Raw genomic sequence first — 24612 nt, forward strand, 5'->3', positions numbered from 1 at the left:
TAAATGTCTGTAAAGCTCTGCTGACTTTTATGATGATTCTCTCTTTTTTTTTTTTTGGTACCAGGGATTGAACTCAGGTCCTTGCGCTTGTGTAGCAGGCGGCGAAACCACTGAGCTAAATCCCCAGCCCCAATTCTCTCTCTCTTATATGGGTTGGAAATCTGTTTGCTGAAAGCATTTGTAATAAAGCTAAAAAAATAATAAGAAAAATGCAAAAAAAAAAAACCCCAAGTAAGCCCTCACATACAATTATTTTCATGGGGTACAAGGAATCATGTCAGTTACTAAAAAATTAATTTATACTGATTGAAGCCCTTTGCAAATTCTTTGTTCTCATTAATTTTTAAAAAATTATGAGCAAGGATAAAAATCTGAAAGTTCCCTACATTCTCTTTTCTGGCAATGCAATCAATGAAGAATCATCTGACTAAAATAATGGAAACTCCAGTTAAAGGAGTGAGACCCATAAAAATCTCAGAATTTATAAACTTCACGTATGCCCTTTCATTCTACTTTTTCCTCAGTATGTCCCTTTATGAGCCTGAAGATCTGACTATCTTCTGGTAGATAACTTCATGAAGCTAAGCTATTCCACAGAGAATCATTATTATTACCTACGCACTCAGAACCCAAAATAGAATTAAGTTCAAGTAGACAAAACCACATCCATGAAGCCAGAACTGCTTAGGGTGGATTTCAGTTCATCAAAACCTCACACTGTGTTTGCAGAACAAGGAGTCGGCTCCCATCAGCATTCCCACCGCACCCTGTGGCCGAGGATGTGGCCCCGGGTGCACTCTCCCTCCAAGCAAATCAGCACACAGAGAGAAAACCTCTGAAAGAAAATAGCGAAAAGCAATCTCCAAAGCCTGAAAACCATCCGAGTCAGCACAAGGGATGTGCCTTCAGCAGCCAGGCCTCTCTCAGTGAGGGCTTTGCTGTTTTCATGGGTGTGGGAAACCTGAAACCCTTGAGAAAAGCCACTGGGCATATTCAAAGCAAGATGTTCGCTAGTGTCTTAAACTCTGCTGAGATGTGCAGACTACAGCGCTCTGTGCTATGCCTGAAATGAGGCCAGGACTGCAAGGGTTCCCTGACCACAGCAAAGCCCTCTGATGGAGCAGCTTGCCTCTCGCCTTCTGGATGAGGGAGCTTGGCCCTTGAAAACACATCTGATGATCTTTGCAACAGGAAGGTGAAGTTGGAGAGGGACTGCAGAAGGGCTTAGAACAAAGCCTTCTTTGAAGTCTCCAAACTGAATCTGTTAGCTTTTAACTTTGGATTCTAATCTTTTATTTCATTAAAACTTTTAATTTCCAAGAATAACTGCAGATTTTTTGAGCCCTAAGCATCTAACAGCATACCATCTTCTCCCTGTAGCATAAGAAAGCACCACAGGCGGCCATGAGTTTGGTTTCTGCGCCACTTGGTATAGTTCTTTCTGGGTCAGAATGGTCACTAGATAGCAGTTACTGAACATCCATCATGGGGGAGACAAGTAGGTTATCTCGCCTGCCTTGCACCAGCCCCAAGCAGCAGCTACCATGGTTAGTCCTGTTTTTGGAGAAAACTGGGCCTTATGGGAACAAAGGGTGGCTTAAGAAGACACCATCTGTAAGCAACAGAGCCTGCTTGTAAGAACTCAAGCCCATGTCTCTACCGCAGTGCTACTCGCCTTCCTAAGAGAGGTATGGACTCACTCAGTGTGGCAGAAATGGATTTATCGGGTGAGTGGGTGGTGGAATAATTGATTGCATCAACAGAGAATACATCTTAGCCATCACAATTACCCTGAATTTCACTAGGTGGTTATAAAGCAGTAACTGGATTAGCTCTCGGGGCGTCCTGAAGTTAAAACAGAAAGATACCGGTGACGCTCGTTCCACAGAAGGGAGTATATGAAAACAGGGTGAGCAGAGAGAACAGGATGGAGGGGAGGACAGCCCTCCTGCTCTCTGGATGGAGGACACACAGGCCTGAGCAGGCAGCCAGCTCGGTTAGAAGCACGAGGGGCAACAAGTGACAAGGCTTTTCTTGGCCTCAGCCTGTTTGCAAATGATGCAAGGGTGGGATAAAGTAGAAGGTCTCCAACACCCTAATCCGAAGGATGGAACAGATGACACAAACAGAATGGGCCAGGCCCCAGCCCCTCCATCGCATTCCAGCTCACTGTGTCAAGCTGCAGCCTGGGCTCTCAGGGCTTGACTCTGCTTCCCCAGCATCAGTCTTTCACTCTTATTTCAGTATCAGTCTCCTCCAGCCGGAAAAGGAAATTTAGGGAAATCTCCGAATCAAGTGTCGTTAAATACATACAATTTTATTTATAATCAAGTTAATGGGAATTTCACCAAATGAATATTCTACTAATTAAACCCTCTAGAATCTATAGTATACATGAGCTTTAAATTTTTAAATAATTAGAATGCAAAAGGTCCAACAGTAAAAACTACCTTGAATATGAATTTATTTTTCTTCAAGGAATTCAGGATGACGTCCTATGCACACACCTTGGGGATATCATTAAAAGGACACTTGGGGACATCTGCAAAATGCTGCAGTTACAGAAGGTCCAAGAGGCTGGGTATGGCTTTCTGTGAGGTGTCCTGGGGAAGAGCAGGCTTCTACTCCTGGTTCACCCCCACGCAGACATAGGGACAGACACAGCTCCCCAAGGAGGCTGACGGGGTAAAAGACACACTCCCATCCCTCTGCATAAGCTAGCTGCTTCAGCTGACCTCCCTAGGAAATGGCCCAAATTTTGTCATCCTAGAGGCAAATGTGAAGAAAAGACAGGAAACAAATCTTCAAAGGAGGAGAAAATGAGCCCTGTCCGCTCCATGTTCCTTTGTACAGTCTGTAATCCAGACCACTAAAAAGTGAGTCATCACAACCCGGGTGATCGGGGCCTCTGAGACTGAACGTGACAGTCTCATGACCAGACGTTGCAGCCCAGAGCTAATCTTCATCCAGGACCCCAAAGTGAAGGCATGAGTCACAAACATCATGTGGACATGAATACCCGAGCCTCATGGAAATGCCATCTGGAGTCTGCGACATAAAACTCAACCCAGTGACCACGGGACCTACATTTCTCCAGCTCTCTGGACATGATCTCCTTAGGCCAGTGCTACCTGCCAGCTCAGAACCCAGCCTGCAAAGTTGGGCACAGTGGCACACACCTATGGTCCCAGCCACTCAAGGCTGAAGCAGGAGGATCAGATGAACCCAGGAAACTGAAGACCAGCCCGGGCAACACAGCAACACTCTGAGACTTGCTCTTTAAAAAAACAAAATCAAACAAAAAAGACCCACAAACCAAAGCACCAGCTCACATCTGACTTTTCCCACAAAACCCAAGGATGCCTCCTGTTTGGATTTTTTTTTTTTTTTTTTTGGTACCAGGGATTGAACCCAGGACCTTGTGCTTGTACGGCAGGTGGCGGAACCACTAAGCTAAATCCCCAGCCCATTTGGAATTTTACTGCTATGAGCTTTCATTGATTGCTTCCTTTTTTCTAGCCAGGTTTCTGCCCTTAAAAAACCTGCCAGATGCTAGAGAGGCATGCTCCGCACATGAAACACTTGGAGAAGAGAGCCTGAAAAGAGAATGGACAGTAATAATACTGGTGTCCACGGGGCTGGGTTTTCCAGGATGGATTTGCACACAGAGAGCATGGGGGAATAGTCAATCCAGAAAGGACCTAGCCCACACACGTGAAAGTGTGTGTGCAGAAGTAAGCAGTCGAACAAGCACAAGGTATGTGTATGCAAGGTAAACTATAAGAGGAAGTCATCAGAGTTTTGTGCATAATATGTTTCAGCCACTGTGTTAAATGCTCTCGATGAATTATTGAATTTAATCTTTACAGTGCCCCTTGAGATAGGCACTAAGATCTCCGTCTTCTGGATAAGGAAAAGAGGTCCCGGAGTTAAGTAACAAGCTGGCAATCATACGGAGAGTAAAAGCTAGGGATTTGAACATGGGCAACTGAACCACCAAAGCCCTGTGAATTTCAGTTTTCTTAATTGCATTCTGTGTGGAGAGGTGCATACAGAATGTAATTAAGAAAACTGAATTTCATCACCCAATGGCTCGGAGAGAGCTCTCCCCACAAGGGACTCCTGAAAATATGGAGAATTCCTTCTGACTTTGAGACACATGTGATTCACAGCCAGACCCAGGGAGGAGGCATGTGCAAATTGTCCCTACAAGATGAAACTGAGTTTCAGGCAAGTAATGATCTCTGGTTGGCAGGTTTGGGGCCTGGCCTTGAAAACTGTCATCAACATCCAAAACATGGTTCCAAACTACAAAATTTCTCTGCTAGTTTAACATAAATTCTTCCAGATTCAGTTTAGAGCCATTTCCTCTTAGAGAGTAGCTGATTATCATCCGCTGACTATTAAGCTCTGAGATGCTTAATATCCATTTGGGGTTTCAGCACAGTCATGGCAATACAGCTACATCCTGTAACCTTTTTACAAGCAGCGCTAGTACTTGTGGGCATCTCTTTTACCAGGCCCTTGCATCGCACTGACCTCCGCCCAGGAGCCCTAGATAGTATGAGAATCGATAAACTTCCCCAAATAGAACTAACCTTTATTTTGCTTCCAGCAGTAGTTGGGCGTCCTTTCTTGTCAGCTTGCAGATTTTCAGGAAATAAAGACTTTATAAAAGGTCTGGCAGAGGAGAAAGACAAAGGATTAGCAATGTGCAACCACCTTGAGGGCGGGAAGCCTGCTTCTCCAGAGAACGGGGTGTAGTGCCGTCCAGAGCTCAGAACCTCGGCTGAAGAAAGGCCATCTGACTCAGGACGAGCCGGCAGATGTGCCTCGGGAAATGATCCACAGACCGAAGAGTTCTAGGAGATGAGTACCTCAGAGTCTCCGCCTGAGAAATGTTTTCAAACTCTGCCTTTGAACATCCCTGCTCCCTGGAACTGAGGCACAGCTGGGCAGAAGAACATGACAGAAGCCACTGTGGGCTCTCGGGACGACAGGGCAGCTGGAGCTCGGGATTGTAGGAAGGGTGCAGAGTTGAGGCAAACACTGCTGAGGTGCAGAGCACAGTTCTGAACCCAGGCACACTGAGTCACAGCCGGAGAACTGTTTCCGAGGGTGGGTTGTGGCGCTGTCCTGAACCAGGGACCTCTCCTCACTAGTTGCCAGCAATAGACTGTTCCCACTCCCACACAGAAAACAGTGACAAACTGCTTCTGAGATGAGAAGTGCTGCGGAAGCTTCATTTCTAGCTCCAATTGGGCTGCCTGTGTTGACCTGCCTGTCTCACAGCACCTGGGCAGGGACAATGACACAGTCACCTTAGTGGCCCTGGTATCTGACGGCTGCTACACAGTAGGTGCTTCCTAAGTGGCTGAGTGAAGAAAGTGATCCACGTAACTTGGCGATCTGACACTCACACCCAAACTCATTTCCTCCTAAGAGACCTTCTGGCCATCTGGTGACTTCCAGGAAGTCTCCCCAGCAATCCACTTTTCACTTGGCTAGACATAATTGTAGTGGGGTTTTTTTGGAGCAAATACATTAATAAAACAGCATGCCATGTCTACATGATGGGTGTTTATGTGGAACCATCAGCAGCTCTTGAAACTGGCAGGAATTTGAATAACTTAAAACAATCTCTGGAAGTGAGTGTTCACCTGGCTGCTACCAAACCCACAAGCCAGGAGTTGTGGTTTACCTGACCTTTTTAGAGAAGAGCAAATTGATTTTGTGTGTTTTGAATGAAAAGAGATCCAACATTTCAAGATTTGGTGTGAGTGTGAGGAAACACGGGCAAAGGCGGGGAAGGAGGACTGGGGTGTCGAGGGAGAGAGCTAAAGGTAGTGGAACACTTCTGACCGGGCCCTGAAAAGGAAACTTTTCTTTCTTGGTGGTTAGGATTTTCTGAGAAAGCTACCGGGATTGCTGCTGTTGATGAGAGAAGTCAACCTGGATGTTATGACGGGAAATAAGAGAGATCAGGAAGGGCATCCTGTCTTGGAGGGAACTCTAAGAATTCTGAGAGCTAGAAGGCTGGGCGACTTCCTACTTGCCTGGCATGTATGGGCGGTGGCCCAGAAACTCAAGAAGCTTTGCAGGGATAAGGGAAGGAAAGGAAAAAAAAAAAAAAAAAAAAGAAAGAAAGGAGACCAGGCTGGTCCTGAGATCCCCTCCAGCCTGCGGGAGGGATTCCCTGCTATTCCAGCCCTGTAGCTCAGGCAGTGTCTGGGAGTCCCAGAATTCTTGGGTTGCCAAGTGTGTCAGGGATTCGGGTTAACGTGGGTCTTATTAAGTCGTCAGCCATGAAGTGATGATGGAAAATTCTTTTACCTTTGTTCTTTGAACAAAATGTCAGAGAACCAGACCACTCTGCTCTTAGATGGTCAGAAAGGGCCATCCTAACCCAAACCCACTATGGTCACTTCTTGGCAACAGTACCAACAGTGGTGCAGCCGAGCATACAGCTATCACTCGGAATTTGTGGACAGGAAGTGTTAGGAGCATAGGGAGAGGCTGAGATTGGAATAAAGAAAGCAGTTTTGAGAAACCAAATAGTCAAAATCATCAACCAGACTCAACAGTTCAAAGGAGCAAAATGTCAACCACTCCAATGCCACCTTTGTTAGTTTTGATACTGAATATTTCAAACCTATACCACGTATCAGATGAGGTGAGGGACACTTACAGTTCACTGCTCTGCATGAGTTCGATCAGATCCATAAAAAGCACATCCCGGTTCCTTTCACAGAAGCCATCCATGTCATAGGATACCTGCCAAGGATGGGAAGAAACCTGATTGTATCCTTTATGTATTTCTGTGGATAAAAATCCAGGTATGTACAGCTAACCCCACCAGAATGCTTTTTATTCCCAAAGGTAGCATTTGGGATTTCACCGTGAGGGGTCCCCTGAAGGTGTGTTAGCTGGCGAAGGCCAGCACATACTGCCTAGCAGCCTCAAATGTCTGTGACCAGGATGTCAGCTCTTGAGACCACAGGCTCTTTCTTCACTGGGTCCATGAGGGTGTCTAAGCAATGAACTTCCAGCTGTTCCTAGATTTTAGCTAAGGCAAAATGAAACTCAAGCTCGTTCATCTACTGGAATGGGCCTTGTTATCCAGTGTGAAACAATTTTCCCTAGAAACAGTTATCAAATTTGCAGCAATCTGAGCAGCAACTCATGCCAAGGAGCCCTGGTTCCCAGAGACCAGTTGGAATGAAAGACAAGCCCAGTGACTTGGATAGGGCTAGGAAGCCCCTGAGAGCCATGACCTCAGCTTATCCACACACCTGGGCCCCATACTCATCAAATATTCAAGCATTTTAGGAGAACACACAGCAGAGTGAGCCCTTGGTCCTGATTTACACTCCCAGAGGGCATAGGCCAGGAATTCGAACTTGTGATTGCAGCCGGGGGCAAGACAAAAACCCACCCCTTTGGCAGTTACTGTGTATACCAGGGTGATTCATGCTTTAAAAATACACAGTAGTATAAATAGTATTTTGTCTTTCTTCCTCAAATGCTTCATAGGTCCTGCCTGTTGAATGCATGCAATACAGGGAGGCTTACAGACATGGGTCTCTTTTGCCTCATGAGAAAACAGATCTCAGATGCAAAGCCTGAACACAGGGAGGCATTCCATGGCCCTTTCCCTCTCCCGCTGACCCTAGCCTCTGTCCCAACCTTGCCAGCATAGTGGTGGATGATGAAGCCCTGGTTCCAGCTGTTGAAGTGCTCATGGTTCCCAATCTGCATCTGCAGCTTCTGCAGCAGCGTCTGATCGGCCCCTTCGCCCACAGCGTGCATGGTGGCACACACGTCGTCCAGGATGCTCATGATCCCGGGAGGGTTCTGGTGGCAGCAAGAAGGCAAGGCCCCAGCCAGTGACTCTTCCAAAATGTACAGCACTGCATGCGACCCTTTGTACCCAAGGACACCACTTCCTAGACTAGAACACCATCTTGAAAGTGAGCCTCTCCCTTCAGGCAAGAATACACTTAAGGACCCAAAGGCCAGTTACCACCAAGATCTAAGGAGGAAGAAAAAGTCCACTTTCAGAGATCTGCGAGCTCTCTCTGGTTTTATTCAAAGCCACTCACAGATCTCCTGTTCCTACTCGGCTGACTTGAATGAGCCAGAATACATTTCCCTGGGACCCTAATTCATTTCTTAATGCTCTCTCTCTGCCTATTACCTACACAGACTTCGCTTATACGGCTACACAGTGCGTATGTTCTGCTATGGTGTGCTAGCCTTTTTCACCGAGCACTGTTTAAAGTTCCCCGTGTTTTATATAGTTTTCTTCGTTATCGTTTCCCTGCTGACACAATGCGCTTTATTTAATGACCGAGTTGTCTTGGATACCTTTGCTGTTTCCAGCTTTTGGCTTTCTGAGGGAGAACTGGTCCTTTAGAGACCTCTATCTCCATGATTTTTCTTTCCTTTTGAGTCATTTCTGAAGGCCAGAGATTTAGAACTTGTAATAACTGAACTAGCAGGCCGGGCCCATTTTATGGCTCTTTACACGCTATGCCGAAAGTGTAACGGTTCTCTTCTAGGTTTCAATAACTACTTCCATTTAACAGTGACATTTTATGCACATACTCATGTTCATATTTACTACCAGGAAAAAAACCCCAACTGTTCTATTTTCGTATACACAATATACACAAAACAAACGTAATTGTTATATTTCTTGGCAAATTAGAGTAGTTAACTTGCTTGCTCTAAAACAATTACAGAAAGAACAAAAACTTACTTAGTGTAAAGCTGTGAGCCATGACCAGAGAAACACACCAAATAAATACTCACAACTTTGTTCTCTATGAGGTCACACACGATTTTGTTATTGAAGTACTCGATGGGTGTCCACCGTATGCCCTCTTGGACATACTCTTCCTGTAGAACAGAAACCAGAAACGAGCATAGGTCACTATGGTCAGGGCTGGGGGACATACAAACCAGAGTCCCTTCAACAAAGACTAAGATTCATCTCTTTTTTCCTAAAAGGTGAAAGGAAAGAACATCTCACAGCTTTGTGATTTTCATATTTAGTTTGAACCATACAAAACTGCTACCATACAACCATTTTTTTTTTTTTTTTTTTGGTACCAGGGATCGAACCCAGGACCTTGCGCTTGCGTGGCAGGTCCCAGAACCACTGAGCTAAATCCCCCGCCGAATACAACCATTTTTGACCGACAAAACTGACAACATTTATGGATTAATCTAGTAAGTCCAGTTTAAAACAAAACAAAACCTCTTTGGATTATAACAGGACAATAGTACAGAGCAGCATCTGAACTTTAAAAAGAGCCTTTCTGGGCCGGGGATTTAGCTCAGTGGTTTCGCTGCCTGATGCACAAGCGCAAGGACCCGAGTTCGATCTCTGGTACCAAAAAAAAAAAAAAAAAAGAGGCTTTCCTGTGGGCCAGGGATTTAGCTCACTGGTACTGACACCTGCCTCACAAGCACAAGGTCCTGAGTTTGATCCCCGGTACCCCCCAAAAAGAGGCTTTCTCATTTAGAGTACCTGCTCATTTAATGTGAGGGCCACATGGTCCTAGTTTTCTATTTACCACTGATTTGTTTTGTTGGCGTCCTTTGCTAGTTCTTTTATTCTTTCCAGAGTTTTATAAATGATGGAGTCTCAGGGCCCAATCTCTGAGGCAACTTGTCTTTTTTCAGCCTTCTTTCCTTACGTGATTTCAATCTATGGCTTTGTCACTGTAAGTTATGACCCTTGAACTTTATTTCTTTATGTTGAACTTTGGTGCTGAGTTCCAGACTCATATATAGTCCCCATATTAAAATTTCCAGGTGGAAATTTGAGTTTCCTCTCAAACTTCATGTTCAGAGGAGTTGTGATTCCGTATCCTGTCTTCTAACCTTACCCTCCAGCAAATAGTCACTGACCCTGTTACTCAAGCTCCAAAGCCAGGAATCATGCTTGATTACTCTTCCCTTCTTAGCTTATTGTTAGTTTGAGCAAGCCCTGTTGGCTCCAGTCTCCATAATATACGCAGGATCTGAGGACCTCTTACTGTGGCTCCACCTCTACTATTGTGGCCCAAGGCCCCATTGCTTCCTGCTCAATTTTCCATCGGAGACTCCTGATATTTAAACTTCCTATCAGGTTTATTTTCCTCCGACTCACTCCACTCTACAGAACCACACTGATCTTCGCAAAAACACAAAACAGATCATGTCACTTCCTGCTCAAAATTGCTCAGTAGGTGTCCACTGCCCCATCTCTAAATCCAGTATGAGCTATGCCATGCACAGTTACTGACCCAGCAGCTGCCACCTCAGTCCTTACCACGCTCTCCTCGGCTGTCTACTCTGCAGGAGCAGATGGCTGGGAGTCCAGCGAATGTGGAAACCTACTGCTCATTGGTATCTCTTAAGTAGAGACAAGAACACTTCCACAATCAAACAGCCCCCAAACCACCTTGGCCTAGGTAGTGTAGGAGGTATAACGATATCCTCCCAGATTTCACGTCCACCCACAACCTCAGCATATGAGGTTTGGAAAAAGGGTTTTTGTAGCTGTCCTTTGTTAAGGGCCTCATGATTAAATCATCCTGCACCGGGGCCGGAGGGTTATCCAAAGACTGGCATCTTTACAAAAGAAAGGAGAAGGAAGTTTAGTCAGAGAGACAAAGAAGAGAAGGCGGAGACTGCAGCGATACCGTCACAACCCAGACATGCTTGGAGCCACCAGCAGCTGGAAGAGGAGGAGCTCTGGGGCTCCAGAAGGATTCTCCTTAGAGCCTCTGGAGGAAGCGTGACCCCTGACTCTGGGCTCTGGCTCCAGAGATTGGAGTGAAGAAATTTCTGCTGTTTTATGCCACTCAGCCTTTGCTTTATTAGGGTGGCACCGAAAACAATATGGCAGCAGGAATAAGGTGGCATCTGCACCTAACTTTGAGAAGAAATCATGAGCAAGACTGGTTCCTCAAACAAGAACTAAAATGTCAGCTCTGTTAAAAATAAATTTACTTTTAGGGAAGACTGGGAGGGCTGTGAGTCTGCGAGCAGCGTTGCTCCTTAGGAACACGGTATCTGCACAGACAGTGGGATTGGGAAGAGGCTCCATTTTCCACTCGGTCAATGAGTCAGAGAGCAGTAAGAACAGCCAGTCATTAGCCCGACTTCGCAGCACCATGAGCTGCAGGAGAAAGAAAACGCGCCAGATGGTATTTATATTTCACAGACTCAAATGCCGCAATGGCATATGGTTCTTCTGCGGGACTTTATTAGGTATGTTTCCTAATACAGGACTGAAATCTGAGGCTAGTATTGAAAGAGAAATCTATACCTTTTAAGACAAATCAGAAACAGAACAGCCCGAGGAAGAGCGAGTGCTTACCTGTTCCGCCTTTAATGTCAGTTCAATAAAAATCTGCTGTAATTTTTCATTAACAAAATTGATGCAAAACTGTTCAAAGCCATTTTTCTGGAAGAAAAAGATACTTTCCTGTAATCATTCTGCAAAATCATGTAGAAGTCATTTTTTTAGTGATTTCATGAAATGTCTCAATGTGAAAAGCTTCAGCAGAAACATTGGATGGATACATCAGTAGAAAGAAGCATAAATTTAGGAGAAACTAATTTGGTAAAGGTACATGAAGAACTCATGAAGGCAAAAATGAGCCAGACTGGTGTTTTCTTTTTCTTTTTTTTTTTTTTAATTGCCTAGAATTATTTTTAGCAGACCAGGTGAAATTCATCCCCTTCTGTCATCACCGATTATTCACAGTGGCCTTACCTGGAATATCTCAAAGCCGTAGATGTCCAGGACCCCAATGTTGTATTCTTCGTGGTCCTTTTCCATGGCTTTGTTGATGGACTGGGAGAAAGTAAACAGTAAATTAACTCACCTTCCTCACAGGGGAGACAGTCGAGTGTGACTGGGTTGGGGCAGGGGACACACACAGGACACTGCACAGCACACACCCCTGCCTGCTAGAAACAGGCCAGCGTGATGACAGGTGAACTTGCAGCTTTAGAAAGGTCTCAGCGTAACGTCAAGTACTTTGGAAAACCACTAGCATCGAAAGAATGATTCAGTAGGAAAAAAAAAAGGTTTCTTGATGAAAACCATTAATTTCTGGCAGAGTTAGCTTCTCTCAGGTCTTTTTTTATACTGCTCGAATTTTTTTTTTTACTGTTTTTTTATTCGTACATGCTTTCAGTTCATAATGAACTGTTCAGGAAGAAGTCTTGAGAAATTAAAAGAAAATGTCATCTTGGAAGATCAAAGTAAAACCTAGTTCCCATGAAGAGCCAATATTACAAAATCTGTAAGTGTCATTTCCAATGCCCCCAATTTGGCAGTTCTTTAGTGAGCACGTCACCGTATGCCAGCAATGCCGAGGACGAGGCAGTCCCCATGGTTTGGAGCTTATAGAGAAGATGAGCTGTCTACAGATAATAACAGCAATTACTTTTAAATTGATAATAAGAGCAGCTTATGTGTATTTAACCTTCGTCTTTGCCTGCCTTTGCTGAAAGCTCTCATGGCTCTTTACAGTTCTCATAACAGCAGTGACACTATCATTACCCCCATTTTCCAGATGGATGTCTAAGATTGCAGTGGACAAGAAGCTAAGCCTGGGGCCAAAATTAAGCAGTATGATGCCTAAATGTGGATTCCTGATCACTGTGAGAAAAGGCCATGCAATTCAATGGAACAGACTTAATGACACCAGGGAGGGACAGAACAGAGGCGGTCAGTGAGGGAGATGAGAAGGGAGGAACCCAAGAGGAAAATTCCTGCAGGTGGTGAATATCTGAATGTTGAAACACCAGACATCTTTTCCAGGCAAAGAACATGACACATCTTTTGTGAGCTAATGGGTAATGATACACAACACCAAGCCCAGTGCCTAGCACACAGGAAGTGCCGAGTAAACATCAGCTCGAATTAGTGTCAATTACACAGGCATTCATCCACTCTTACCACAGAGAAGCTGAGGGATGACAGGGAGGAAGGCAGAAGTCCAGCGCTGGAAGGTGCCCTGGACAGAGACAAGAGCTGTGGGTTCTAGTCCCAGTTCGAACCACCCTCTTGCTCCGGGGCCTTGGGCAAATCCACCAACATGCAGGCCTGAGACTTCCTTCTCAGTAAAATGAGGCATCTGGGCAAACTAACACATGACCTTTACCTTCCCAAGCAATCTGACCCTGAAGTAGCTATGAGAAGTACAGACAAGTCACCCGCTCCTTTGTCCAGCTACCCCTAACCATATCGCAGCTTTGCAGGTGTTACTGCCTGGATTCAGTCACACACACTCCTTAGATCCAGTGGCCTTGCAGGTGTACCTTGCCTAGGGTCCCCTCGGGGTTCCTAACATGATCTCTAAAAGCCAGAGGTGCAGAATAGCTAGGAATGTAGGTGCTCCTAGAACACACACAGTGGACCCTTGAGTTATGACCAGTCTGACATACGAACAACTTGAGTTACAACTGGAATTTTAGTTTTAACTTACGACAAAAGTCTTAAGTTATGAACCCAATGCCAGCTGCTTGTGCTTCCAGATGATCTCAGATACAGATTTAACCCTTAAAGAGTTCTGGAAAGAACAATGCAACATCCTTTCCTGTGTGGGGTTAATTGGAAATCCTAGACCAGTGTCTTTCTAACGACACTGAGATCTGCCTGTGTACAGGAGAGAGACTTTGAAAGCTGTGTAGAGGAGCCTGAGCCATCAATTGACCTGCTTGAGTTACAACCAGCCCTTGTGAATGGATTGAGTTCATAAATCAAGGGTCCACTGCATACAGTAGCAATGTGACCCTGGGCAAATTCTTTAACTTCTCTTTGTCTCACTTAAGTTATGTGTAAAATAGAGGTAATATCGAAGCCACAAGGTTGATGTAAGAATTAAATGAGATATTTTTGGTTCTAAAATATGTAGTATCTGGCAAATATGGATATAAGTGTTTGCTATTATTAGAGCATTTCAAGGCTATAGTGATTAATATAGATTGGAACTGTCAGCTCTGCAGTGCTGAAAGACATTTCAGAATATATATGTCATATACATTTATATATACTACATGCATATGCATATAAGTGTGTATGATTATGCCAAAACCCCATACATCTGTGGTAGGTTTAAAATATATTCAATGTCTTTGATAGTCTTCCCGTTCAAAGATGAAGCCTAATTCCCCTCTCCTTAAGGGTGAACTACACTTCGTGACTTGCTTCTAATGGACCAAATATGCCAAAGAGACAGTACACTGGTACCTCGGTTCATGAACTTCCTTCGTTCCATCTGGAAAAGATGGCCATGTTCGGGTTTGTGCGGGAAAGGTGGTCATGGTCGTGTTCATCACCGCATGCAGTTTGCAAACAAAAACAAAATTTTGCCAAATGCTTGTTTGTGAACCAAACTGTTTGCAAACAAAAGCATTCGTGAACTGAGGCACCATTGCACGTAAATCCAAGATCAGGGACTGAAAATCTTGTGGCTTGTTGCTCGTGTGCTCTGTCTTAGATCACTCACTCCAGGGAACCAAGTGCCAGGCTGTGTCGGTCACCAAGCAGCCCAAAGGAGAGGTGAGAAATCAAGGCCCCCTGCTACCAGCTGTAGGTGGGACTCGACTTTCACCATCTCCTCCACCTCGGTCAGACGGACTGCATGTCTGATCAGCATCTCCACAGAATGTTTGTCCTTGGGTCAGACTGCTGAGCTAAGCTGATCTCCAATGCCCAACTCACAGAAATTGTGAGAAATATAAATGCTGATTGTTGGAAGTCACTTGTTTTGGATTAACTTGTTATGCAGCGGTGTGTGACAAATACAACATCACCAAATCTTCAGGCACAGGAGTTAAGAAAAGTCTGGCACCATGGATTTCCTCCTTTCCAGTCACTAGTCCTGGCTTTACTGCGTGTGTTGTCCAGAAGAAGCCGCTGCCACCTTGAGTTAGCTAATGTGTCTTGTATAGCAGACTCCACAGCAGCAGTGAGAGGGTGGGACAGAGAAGAGGGACGAGGTCATGAGTGGAAGGAATGAGCCCACACATGAAAGTGCAGCAGCCCTCTCCACAGCTGGAACCTGGTGCTGGCCATGCCGCCCTCTGTGTACTTACATCCACCAAGAAGTCAAAGACGCGGGCGTGCAGGGCCTTGGCGAGCGCGTCTCTGGTGTAGCAGGCCTGCTCCACGTTGAGGGTCACGTGGATGGACTCCGACTTGCCCCCCCACTTGCTGTCCATCTGCCGGCTCGTGAGCTTCTCTTTTAGCCGGTCCTGGTTTATGCCCAGCAGATAGGCAGGAAAAGCCAAAACTACAGAACAAACAGGATTTATCTTAGTAACGGTTTGCCTCCCAAGGATGTGGCTGCATTCATGCAGGTTCATGTATGTGTCTAGACACAAGGCACCACCATTAATTCCCCAAAACTTCCCCTTGGGTGAAGGCAGCGAGCCCACACACATCCATCTCCTTTGTCTTTCCCAGTTGTCCTATTATGTATGCCAGTTCCCATGATGACAGGGACTTCTAATCATACGGATCAGTGACCCAAGAAGGGTGGCAGGCCAACCCCTCCCACTGAGATGACAGTGAAATGCCTAAAATGGACATGTCTCCAAGACAGCCTGGCAGGAACTCCATCAAGAAACATTTTTTTTGGCTCCAAATATTGTTTTCTTCCTCTTCGGTGCAATGTTTTCACCAAAAAAGAATCATTTCCAAAACCTGGAAGCACCTGTAATGACTGAATTGATAATTATGACCAATCAACCTTTTATCAAGTATTTACCTTCACTAGAGTTACTACAAAGAAAAGAAAGGATACAAAATATTTAAGAAATCTTGAAAACAATCTAGATGAGCTGAAGACAATTTATCAGGCTTAAAAAAAAAAATCTCCTAAAAGCTGAATACTTGACATAGACAATCAAAGTCTGGAGGAATTTGGAACATTTACTACCCACTGAGGAAGTGGAAGGAAGGTGGGGCATTTGAGCCACCCCTGAAAGGAGGGGCAGGATTTGTACAGATATGGAGCAGGGACTGGAGCGTGCATAGATGAGGAGGCAGGAATACTGCAGACCACACCAGATATAGCTGAAAGTTGTGGTGAGATTCAAAGCTTAGGATGGACTGGATCTAAGAACCCAATGCTGGGGTCCTTGGATGGAGAGAGAGAACCAGGCGGAAAGTGAAAGGGGACCTGGACAGTTTCAAAGAGGGACACTACAAGAAGATTCCGGGATGGGGAGGGTGGTAGAAGGAGGGAAATGCAGGAGACTGGTATTGGCTACATCGGTGCTCACCCTTTTATCCAAAGGACATGTGGCAGGGTAGTTTACAGTCTTTGGATAGAGAAATCGAGACTCTCTTGCCTTGGCAACTTGATTTCAGGCCCTGAAACTCACCAAGAAAAAGCTGGGATACAGACAGATGAAGTTTGCTTGCTTGCTTTCATTCTTTCTTTTTGTGGTGCTAGGGACTGAACCTAGGGCCCTGCATATACTAGGCAAGTGCTCCACCACTAAACTACATCTCCAGCCTGGACCAGGTTTTCTTGATTCCTGGCCAAAATGCTCTAATACGAATAAATGACACTATTCTTGGGCATGAAAGAATGTTCAGATTTTTTCCAGTCTGAAAGATTTTAATAGCTCCAAAAAAAAATTCTGAGCTTGCAGCTGAGTCTTCTTTCTCTACATAAAACTTTACCAAACCCTCTGGTAAAAAGATTGTGTTAAAGACCTTATGATAATGCTCAAAAATCACAAGCCTCCCATTAAAGGCTAATCTGTTTGAATTGCACAGATGGTGCTAGGATGTAATAGGCTGGCATTTCTCAGTATATATCTTCCAAGGAGAGTCAGTCAGCGAATGCATTTTGAAAAGCACAATGCCAGAACAAGGTGTTTATTCTCTATAGGAATCGTTTCACGGCCTTTTGGCTGTGTATCCTCTATAGGAGTGTTTTACAAAAATGCTCTGACCTGTGGAAAGGCTTCCTTTTATACTCTGTGAACAAAACCAAATGTGCTGATCTGCTCATGGTCATTTAATATTCTTCTAGTTTCCATATTAACAACACAAGTCTAGGAATCCGGATGTGTCCTCCACTGAGCTAAAACTTCCTTTGCACAGTAAAAGTATGATATTCATAAATCAGACTGAACAGAAGTAGGGTTGCTGAGAGAATCAAGAGACATTGGCCAAAGTATGCAAGACAGAAGAGGCCTTCACTACCACGCAAGTTATGACCGCCAGCTTCAGGGTGGGCATCTCTCAGTAGATGTAGCAGACCTGACCATCAATGGTGTATAGCATATCTACCAGGGTTCCACTCACTGTCCACAGGTATTACACAGCAAATAGTTTTATACAATGAACAGTCAGCCCCAATTTATTTGTTCTGTAAATATGGAATCCTCCCAAATCCCTAACCATGCCAAAATGGGGGCACAGTTAAGTTATCTGGTAAAACTGTTTACGTCATTATCTTTATGACCTTAGCTAAAAAGTAAAACAATAGGGGTGAGGGGCCTGGAGCCGAAATAGAAGGGACCATCAGACACAGGCTATACTTCCATCTTCTCTACTTCTCCTGTAGGAGAGGGCAGAGCCCAAGGACTGCAGGTACTCAAAAAACAAGGCATGGAGTCTGGCCAGGAATCAGAGCTGCACACAGGGAAACAGCCAGGTTGACCAGAGGGGAAACAGAGCACCTGGGTGGGAAAAACTCCATGGCATGCTTTTCAACCACCAGCTTCTATGACCTCATATAGTCTTCAGTGGGTGCTCTGGTGCTGAAGTTATAGGGCTGCTTATATGGGCTTCCTTCAGGCCGTGCACTTCCATGAGTGTGCACGACCACAGCCCAATAAGAGCGTCAACATGGGACTCTGCTGGCCTGGGGAAGTTGAGGCGGAAGAAACAATGATTAATTTAAAAATGAGGTGTAACTCAGGTCTAGATACAGAGCCATGTAAAAAACCAATTCAACTAAAAAAGTAATGTTTCAGCGTGTGTAACAAAGATAGGTTTCTATTATTTCATTAAATTAGAAGGTAAAGTTAAGTTTAATTTTTCTATTTAAATTTGAACTTTAGGGCAGACAGACCAAAAAGATGTAGCAATGCAAAATCCCTTGTTTATTGTAAAGTAAATATGGTAAATGGTAAGGTAAATATGGCTTATCTGTAATCCATTAATCATAGGGCAAAGAAAGGGAATTGTAACTTTTATATTTTATTCCTCTTTGTTATTAAAATGGCATTTTTTCCTTCGATGGAATTTTTCCCACTGATTAGTTTGATATTTAATACTTTTCAAGCAAATCTAGTTTCCCAAAGTATGCCCCTTTATCTTATTGGATGTTGGCAGGCACATAAGTGCCTAAGTTGAGATTTGATTGGGTTCTCGGCAACATAAAAAAAATGACTAATGAAATTCTTTATCTCCAGTAGTTAAATAAATGGCTATTTTACTTAAAAGGCTAGCTATCTTACTTAAAATAGCTAGAAAAAGATGCTTTCTTTTATTATAAAAACATGGGTAGCACATCCTTCTACACATCTATTCCACAGATATACTCAAATATGAACAAGGTGACATAAACACAGGTTATTCATCTCAGTAGTGTTCATTCAGAACATCAGAAGCAGAAGATCAGAAACACCTAGACACTTGGCAACAGAGGAGTAGTTAAAAATCAAGGGTAGCCAAGCAGTAGAAAGCTATGGAGCTATAAAAGGATGACAGTCCTTATGAATTGATATAAATTAATCTGAGATATGATACTATGTGAAAAAGCAACTGTAGAACACTGCGTCACAGGTTCTCATTCTACAAAAGTGGGGAAGGAATGGATGTGTGACTGCTCCAAACACAGACCCCTGGGAACCTTGGTCACTGCTGGGGAGGGGAACAAGCTGATTGCAAGGGATGAGACAGAAGAACTTTCACAGTATACCCAACGTGACCATGTTAATACATGAGCAAGGGACCAAAAAACAGAACTGACCGAAGAAAATGACTGGGAGCAGTGCATATTGTTTTGTTAGACCTACTTGGCTTCAAGACCTGCCCTGTCTGATCTGCACTGCTCCACCAGCTCTGGCTGGGAAATTTCATAAGCCGCTGCCCATCTGGGCCTTAACCATCTGGCAGCAGAGGCTAACGACGCCAGATGTCAATGAGCAGCAAAACACTTGGCATGAACACCCAGGAGCACGGTTGCTGGTCTGTGTCATGACTTTATTTTCAAGCACGGAGACAATAAAGGCTTTTACTATCCAACAGACAAGAGAAACCCAGTCTAATTCCACAGGCACTGCAAACCAAACTGCTGCTTAGCCATTAACACTGGCTAAGCGTGAATGGTTCTACCGGATACTGATGTGAATTTGCTAAATGTGAAGGATAAAGTCCATAACGTCTGCAAACATTGTTATTTTACCATGATTATTAGGTCACATTGCTAGACACTCTATATATTTATTATATAGTTTTATACCCCCTTCCCCTGGTAAACATAATTTGTCTTTATCAGATAGATGTCAAGATGCTAGCAGAACTTTCCTCTTTTAAGAGAAAAGAAAAAAAACATTTTAAAAAAAGAACCTTATTTGGAATGGAAATATTCCCAGTGCATTGTCAGCAATGAGTGGGATACTATTTATTACTAAGCATCTAAATTTATCATCCTTAAAGAATGCTGAGAAAGGAAGAAATCCCTTCCTGGGTGGTTAAAGGATGTGTGGGTTCTGAGAACTGCCTGGAAAGCAGCCCCTGCCTATGAACTGAAGTCACACGCCATGGTATTTGTGGTAGATCTTGGGCATATGGAACCAGAATGTCTAGGCCAGGAGGACCCAGATTTCTTCTCAGAGAGTAAAAATGACCATTCAGGTCTTCAGGATCGGAATACCTGAGATGTGACTGTTAAAGGCAATCACCAGAAACATGCTGGTACAAAGTCCACATTTGTCTGTGTTCAGAAATCTAATCTTATCCCATCTACAGGACAAACTGAAAAGCTTCGAGCTTTCCACATGGACATATATTCTACTGCTTGCTCTTCAGGACCTTTAGGGAAATGCAGACCACTCACAATAAGACCAGTCATAGAAAAGGATTCATTAAGAGATTCATCTTTAGAATTTTTAAGCCATTAATCTTCATTAGTACATCTTTATCTTTAAACCTTATGTGCAATTCTGGCAGATGCCTTTAAGTTAGTAATGAATGGAAATGATCTCGTTGATCATGTACAGAGTGGGCCATGAGACCCTGGTAATGAAGAGGGGCAGGTCACAGAGAAGGTCCCTTCTTTTCTCAGGCCACATTGCTCTGTCCCAGCAAGAGACGTGAGACTTTCCACCTCTTTCCAATACTCCCAACTTGAGATCCAAGGGGAGCTAAGGGCTGGCTTAAGCAGCTAACTAGTGAGAGAGCCCAGCCTCCAGCTCCCGTCACCCAACAACCAGGGACCCGAGCTACGCACACTCTTCGCTCTCCACAGCTGCGTAGTTGCCCACTTCTTTGAAGCTGATGTTGCCCAGGTGGAGAATCCCGGCCACAATCTGCAGCACCAGCGTCTGCTCTTCTGAGAAGATGCCAATCACATTCATGGCGTGCTGAAAACCAGATTTAGATTATCCAGACACATCGATTAGCAGCCTTAAAGCACACAGTAAAGACGACAAAGCCCAGACCAAGTTGGAGAGTCACTGTGTGTGGCTTGGTTTGCATGGCAGTAGGAAGTCCCTGTTCAACCTGCTCACTGACTCTTGCGCCATCAGAAAGTTGAGTTTCTGAGGCCTATTAAATTCAATAAAAGCAGCTGAACTAAGTTTTGGATATTTGTATCCTGATGCAGGACAGAGCCCCCTGGAGCAGTGCACAGGCCCCTTATGCATACCTAGGGTCTCCCTGTGCCTCTGAGGAGATGTGGTGTGGGGACCCAGGACATGGTCTGTCTGAACATCCTGTCCCCTGAGATGAAAATGTCAGCTCCCCTCACACTGTTGAGTCCCTTAGGTCTGGGCCTGGGTGTGGCTCCCTCACAGGACTGAGCCGATGCAGTCCTTTGAGGTTAAATAGGCGGCCGACCTCCTCCAGACCTACACCGACTCGTTTGAGTTGCTTCTTCCAGGATGCAAATGCTCAGTTATCTGACTAGTTTCCCAATTTATATGGTGTCACACATAAAACAAGAACAGCATAAATTAAGAGGACTATCCTCTAACCTGGAACTATTCAGGTGAAGAAAAAGCAAAGAGAGATGGGGGGGGGGCTTAAGTGTTTCAAAATTTCGATAGCTGCATTAAGCCGGATGTGGTGGTACATGCCTATCATCCCAGTTACTTAAGAGGCTGAGGCAGGAGGATCGCAAATTCAAGTCCAGCCTGAGCAACTTAGCGATCCCTGCCGGGCCCTGTGCTGGCTCTCACCAGGGTTTCCTGGAACTCCCGCTTGTCGTCGATATCGTCGACCTTATAGGACCCGGAGAGGCTCAGGTAGTAATAATAGTCCATGCTGGTGATCCCGAGGCTGTGCTTCTGCTCGGCTGAGGTGCCCTCGATCAGCTACAGCAAGAGAATGTGGTGTGAGCCATGACCCAGATCACCCACGGTCACCCTGTAGTTCCTACCACCACCATGCCTGGGCCTGGGCATGCAGGACTTCTAAACCCTGTTTTCTCAAATCGAGGGTGGCTCTAGCCTCCAAATAGAGGAAGCAGCTTGTGAATATCCACTCTACTTCTGGGAGCCCCAAGTCATCTCTGCAAGTTCTAATCTGATAAGGCCTACAAAACATAAGGGCTTTCTCCTGTCCAGGGATAGGAAGTGAACTTCTGTACCTGTGATCCCCTTGAAAACAAAAACTTCACAGCTGCTTAACTCTTGCCCAGCTGAATTATGGCTTTTTAAAGTGGAGCCGGCTGCTCCTTGCATCTCACTAGAGGGTGGATATTTGCAAACTGCTATGGGTCCTGGTCTCTGGTACTCTGAAGCCTCCTGGCCCACTGCCTGACCCTTGGCTTTTGGTTTTAATTCTGCTATCTGCCTTAAGCCCAGACAAAACCCTCTTAAAGGGCTCCAATCAATGGTGTGTTGGAACAGGCTGAACAGCCAACTCTTGGGGAAGATAAAAAAAAAATGATCTGGAGTGTTTGCCAAGAGCCATGGTATAAATCCTCCCACCAGGTCTAATTTCAAGAGAAATGCTACAGAAGAGGTTGGAAGAGTCACACACAGCCCAAGTAAGACGTTTCCAGCATACCATGGTGTAGCAGACGTCCCTGCCCAGCACTAGCTGGCAAAAGTGGCACATGCTTCTTGCTTCCCTAATTTGGCTATATTGTTTTATATCAGGAATCAGACCGAAGCCCTATGTGACTCAAATGGGCATATCAGAGAGCAGAGTTAGGCTAGCATTGCTCCTTTGCTAATGGCTGTCATGGAGGCCTAAGTCCTGGTCTGTGAATTGGCAGGGCTCTGCTGAGTTATGTGCAGCTGAGGTCAGCGTGACCCCAGTTAAAATCCTTTCCCCTGAATTAAGGCTTCTCACTGACCGGATGGGTTGCTTGCTAATTGCACCCAGTCCCAGTACCGATTTGTTCCATCCAAGCAAGATAGACAGTGCTTACTCCCTAATAGCCCTGCCTGGCGCCATCATGCCAGGTGTTTGGCAGTTTTCGCTGGATGCCTTCAAAGCATACGTAGCTTCGTATTCCTTCCCACGTTTGTATTCAATAAATTCTGGATGCGCTTGGGGGCCTTTGTCTTTGTTGCCCAGAGCACCACTGATCAGTCCCAAGACCAGCTTCTCTCTAAGTCTCGTTTCCTGTCTTTATTCTTTAATTACCCTTGTGCTGTCATGGCTCACAGGAGGTGAGGACCCACTGCAGGGGTTCTGGTAATATCCCCTTTTCCATTCCCTATACTATGGTGCTGACCCAACAATATTTGGCAAATCAGAGTCAGTTCCTAGGCATGCTTCCCACTCAGGGTCCAGTTCCTCCTCGAATCCTGGCCTCCTCCCCCAGACAGGTGGCCTCATCGGTTTTACTGAGAAGTTCTAGGTCACCCTGTGACAGCAGACTCCTTCACCTTTCTCCCTTTCTGCAGAAAATCAATTTATACTACTCTTTCCTTTATTTTTGTCTGAAGAACATTCCTGCCCCACGTGGTCCCTCTCATTCACATCTTCAGATGTCCTTTTCTCCAACTCCTCTATCTACAGCCATACACTGCCCTTTGCCCTCATTAAAAGCTGATCTTTGACTCTGAATTCTTCAAGCTGTACATTTACTTCCTAATCATTTTAGTGTATGTGCTGCCAAAGCGAGCACTTACTTCCTAATTATGATTTAACCGCCTACATTCACCTTCTCCTCTCCCTACACTCCAGTGCCTAAATCTAACAGCTTGTTCTTTGCCCCCAGACCCCAGATGCCCAGCCACCCATTTAGCCCACGAGCCTCGCGCATCTAATCCAGTCCCCTGAAGCTGCCCCTGGCTCTGGTGACATTTCAGGATCCCGGGCTTCCTCCTCATGGGCTGCTCCGGCTCCTTGTCCTGCACATGGAGACAGCCCAAGTCCCGAACCAGCAGTGCTTTCTTTTCCACACTCACTCTGGAATGAGCCTCATCTATTTCCCAGCTTCAGTCACGACTTTTACACCAGAGTCTTGAACCGGTGGTTTCTGACTGACAGGCTGAGATCTCACAGTGGAGGTGGGGCTCACATCTACTAAACAGGGTCCTGCCATCCACTATATATGTCTGTCTGGTGTTCAATAAATGTTGTGTGATACACACAATTTTTTCCATTCATTCGTGTATTTGCTTTGATTAAAACAATTACAAGCCCTGCTGAACTCACAGAAGCTTTCGGTCACGTATGTACTTTTCAACCAACAGATATCAACTAAAAGAATTACTTGGTATCATCAGAGATGTCCGTATAATTGAAAAGATTGACTGTGAGCTGCTTCCACAGTTCAACTTCCTTTTAATCCAGTAATTTTCAAACTGGAAACCAAACCAAACAGAATCAGTCACCAGGGCAATCTTCAAGGAACTTCTAACATAGATCCCTGATGTGAAAATATCAAACAATAAAAATTTAAATGTGGCATTTCTTACAGACTTAAAAATGATTTTTTAAACAGTTGAATGGGATGGTTGCTAAAGCCTGGAACATACTTCTAAGGCATCCTGCACGCTGCTCGAGCCCCAGACTCTCCCTGGCTTCGGAGTGGACACTTGCTGAGCTGGTGTTAAAGACCCTAAGCCCATGTGCCACAGCAGGCTGTATCACTGCAAGCTCTCAAAGGTTCACCATCATTGCCCTAAGCTGCTCCAGTCCTCCCTCCAATCCCTCCTTTGGGCCGATGCCTGCTGTGGCCTGGACCCCTGACTGATGTCCTCCCATTCTCTGCCCAGAATGCATCCTCCTTAGCATCTCCTCTTCCTCCACTGATCACCCAGGCCAGATCTCCCCACATGGACACCTGTTGGCAAAGACTCAAATGCTCCTTTTCTTCTGAAGTAATGTCCTGATTATTTAACTTTTGGGGAATTTGTCACTCCAGTAAGAACGCATTTTGCTTCCAG

General features: G+C 45.0%; 1 protein-coding gene across 5 annotated transcripts in view; it reads right to left on the reverse strand.

The window, feature by feature from the left end:
* Myo1e (myosin IE) overlaps positions 1–24612 on the reverse strand; it is a 184260-nt gene that overhangs the window by 41481 nt on the left and 118167 nt on the right. For all 5 annotated transcript variants that reach the window (XM_004855726.3, XM_021237149.2, XM_021237148.2 and 2 more), the window contains 9 exons: positions 21442–21576; positions 20493–20625; positions 15109–15305; positions 11774–11854; positions 11375–11461; positions 8815–8901; positions 7687–7854; positions 6689–6774; positions 4599–4680 (listed from right to left, as the gene is read on the reverse strand). In XM_004855726.3, coding sequence (XP_004855783.1) covers positions 4599–4680; positions 6689–6774; positions 7687–7854; positions 8815–8901; positions 11375–11461; positions 11774–11854; positions 15109–15305; positions 20493–20625; positions 21442–21576 — 1056 coding nt within the window. The remainder of the gene's footprint in view (positions 1–4598; positions 4681–6688; positions 6775–7686; positions 7855–8814; positions 8902–11374; positions 11462–11773; positions 11855–15108; positions 15306–20492; positions 20626–21441; positions 21577–24612) is intronic.

Source organism: Heterocephalus glaber, unplaced genomic scaffold (assembly GCF_053883595.1).
Source record: "Heterocephalus glaber isolate CG9 unplaced genomic scaffold, H.glaber_assembly_v1.0 deba00001689, whole genome shotgun sequence".
Lineage (NCBI taxonomy): Eukaryota > Metazoa > Chordata > Mammalia > Rodentia > Bathyergidae > Heterocephalus > Heterocephalus glaber.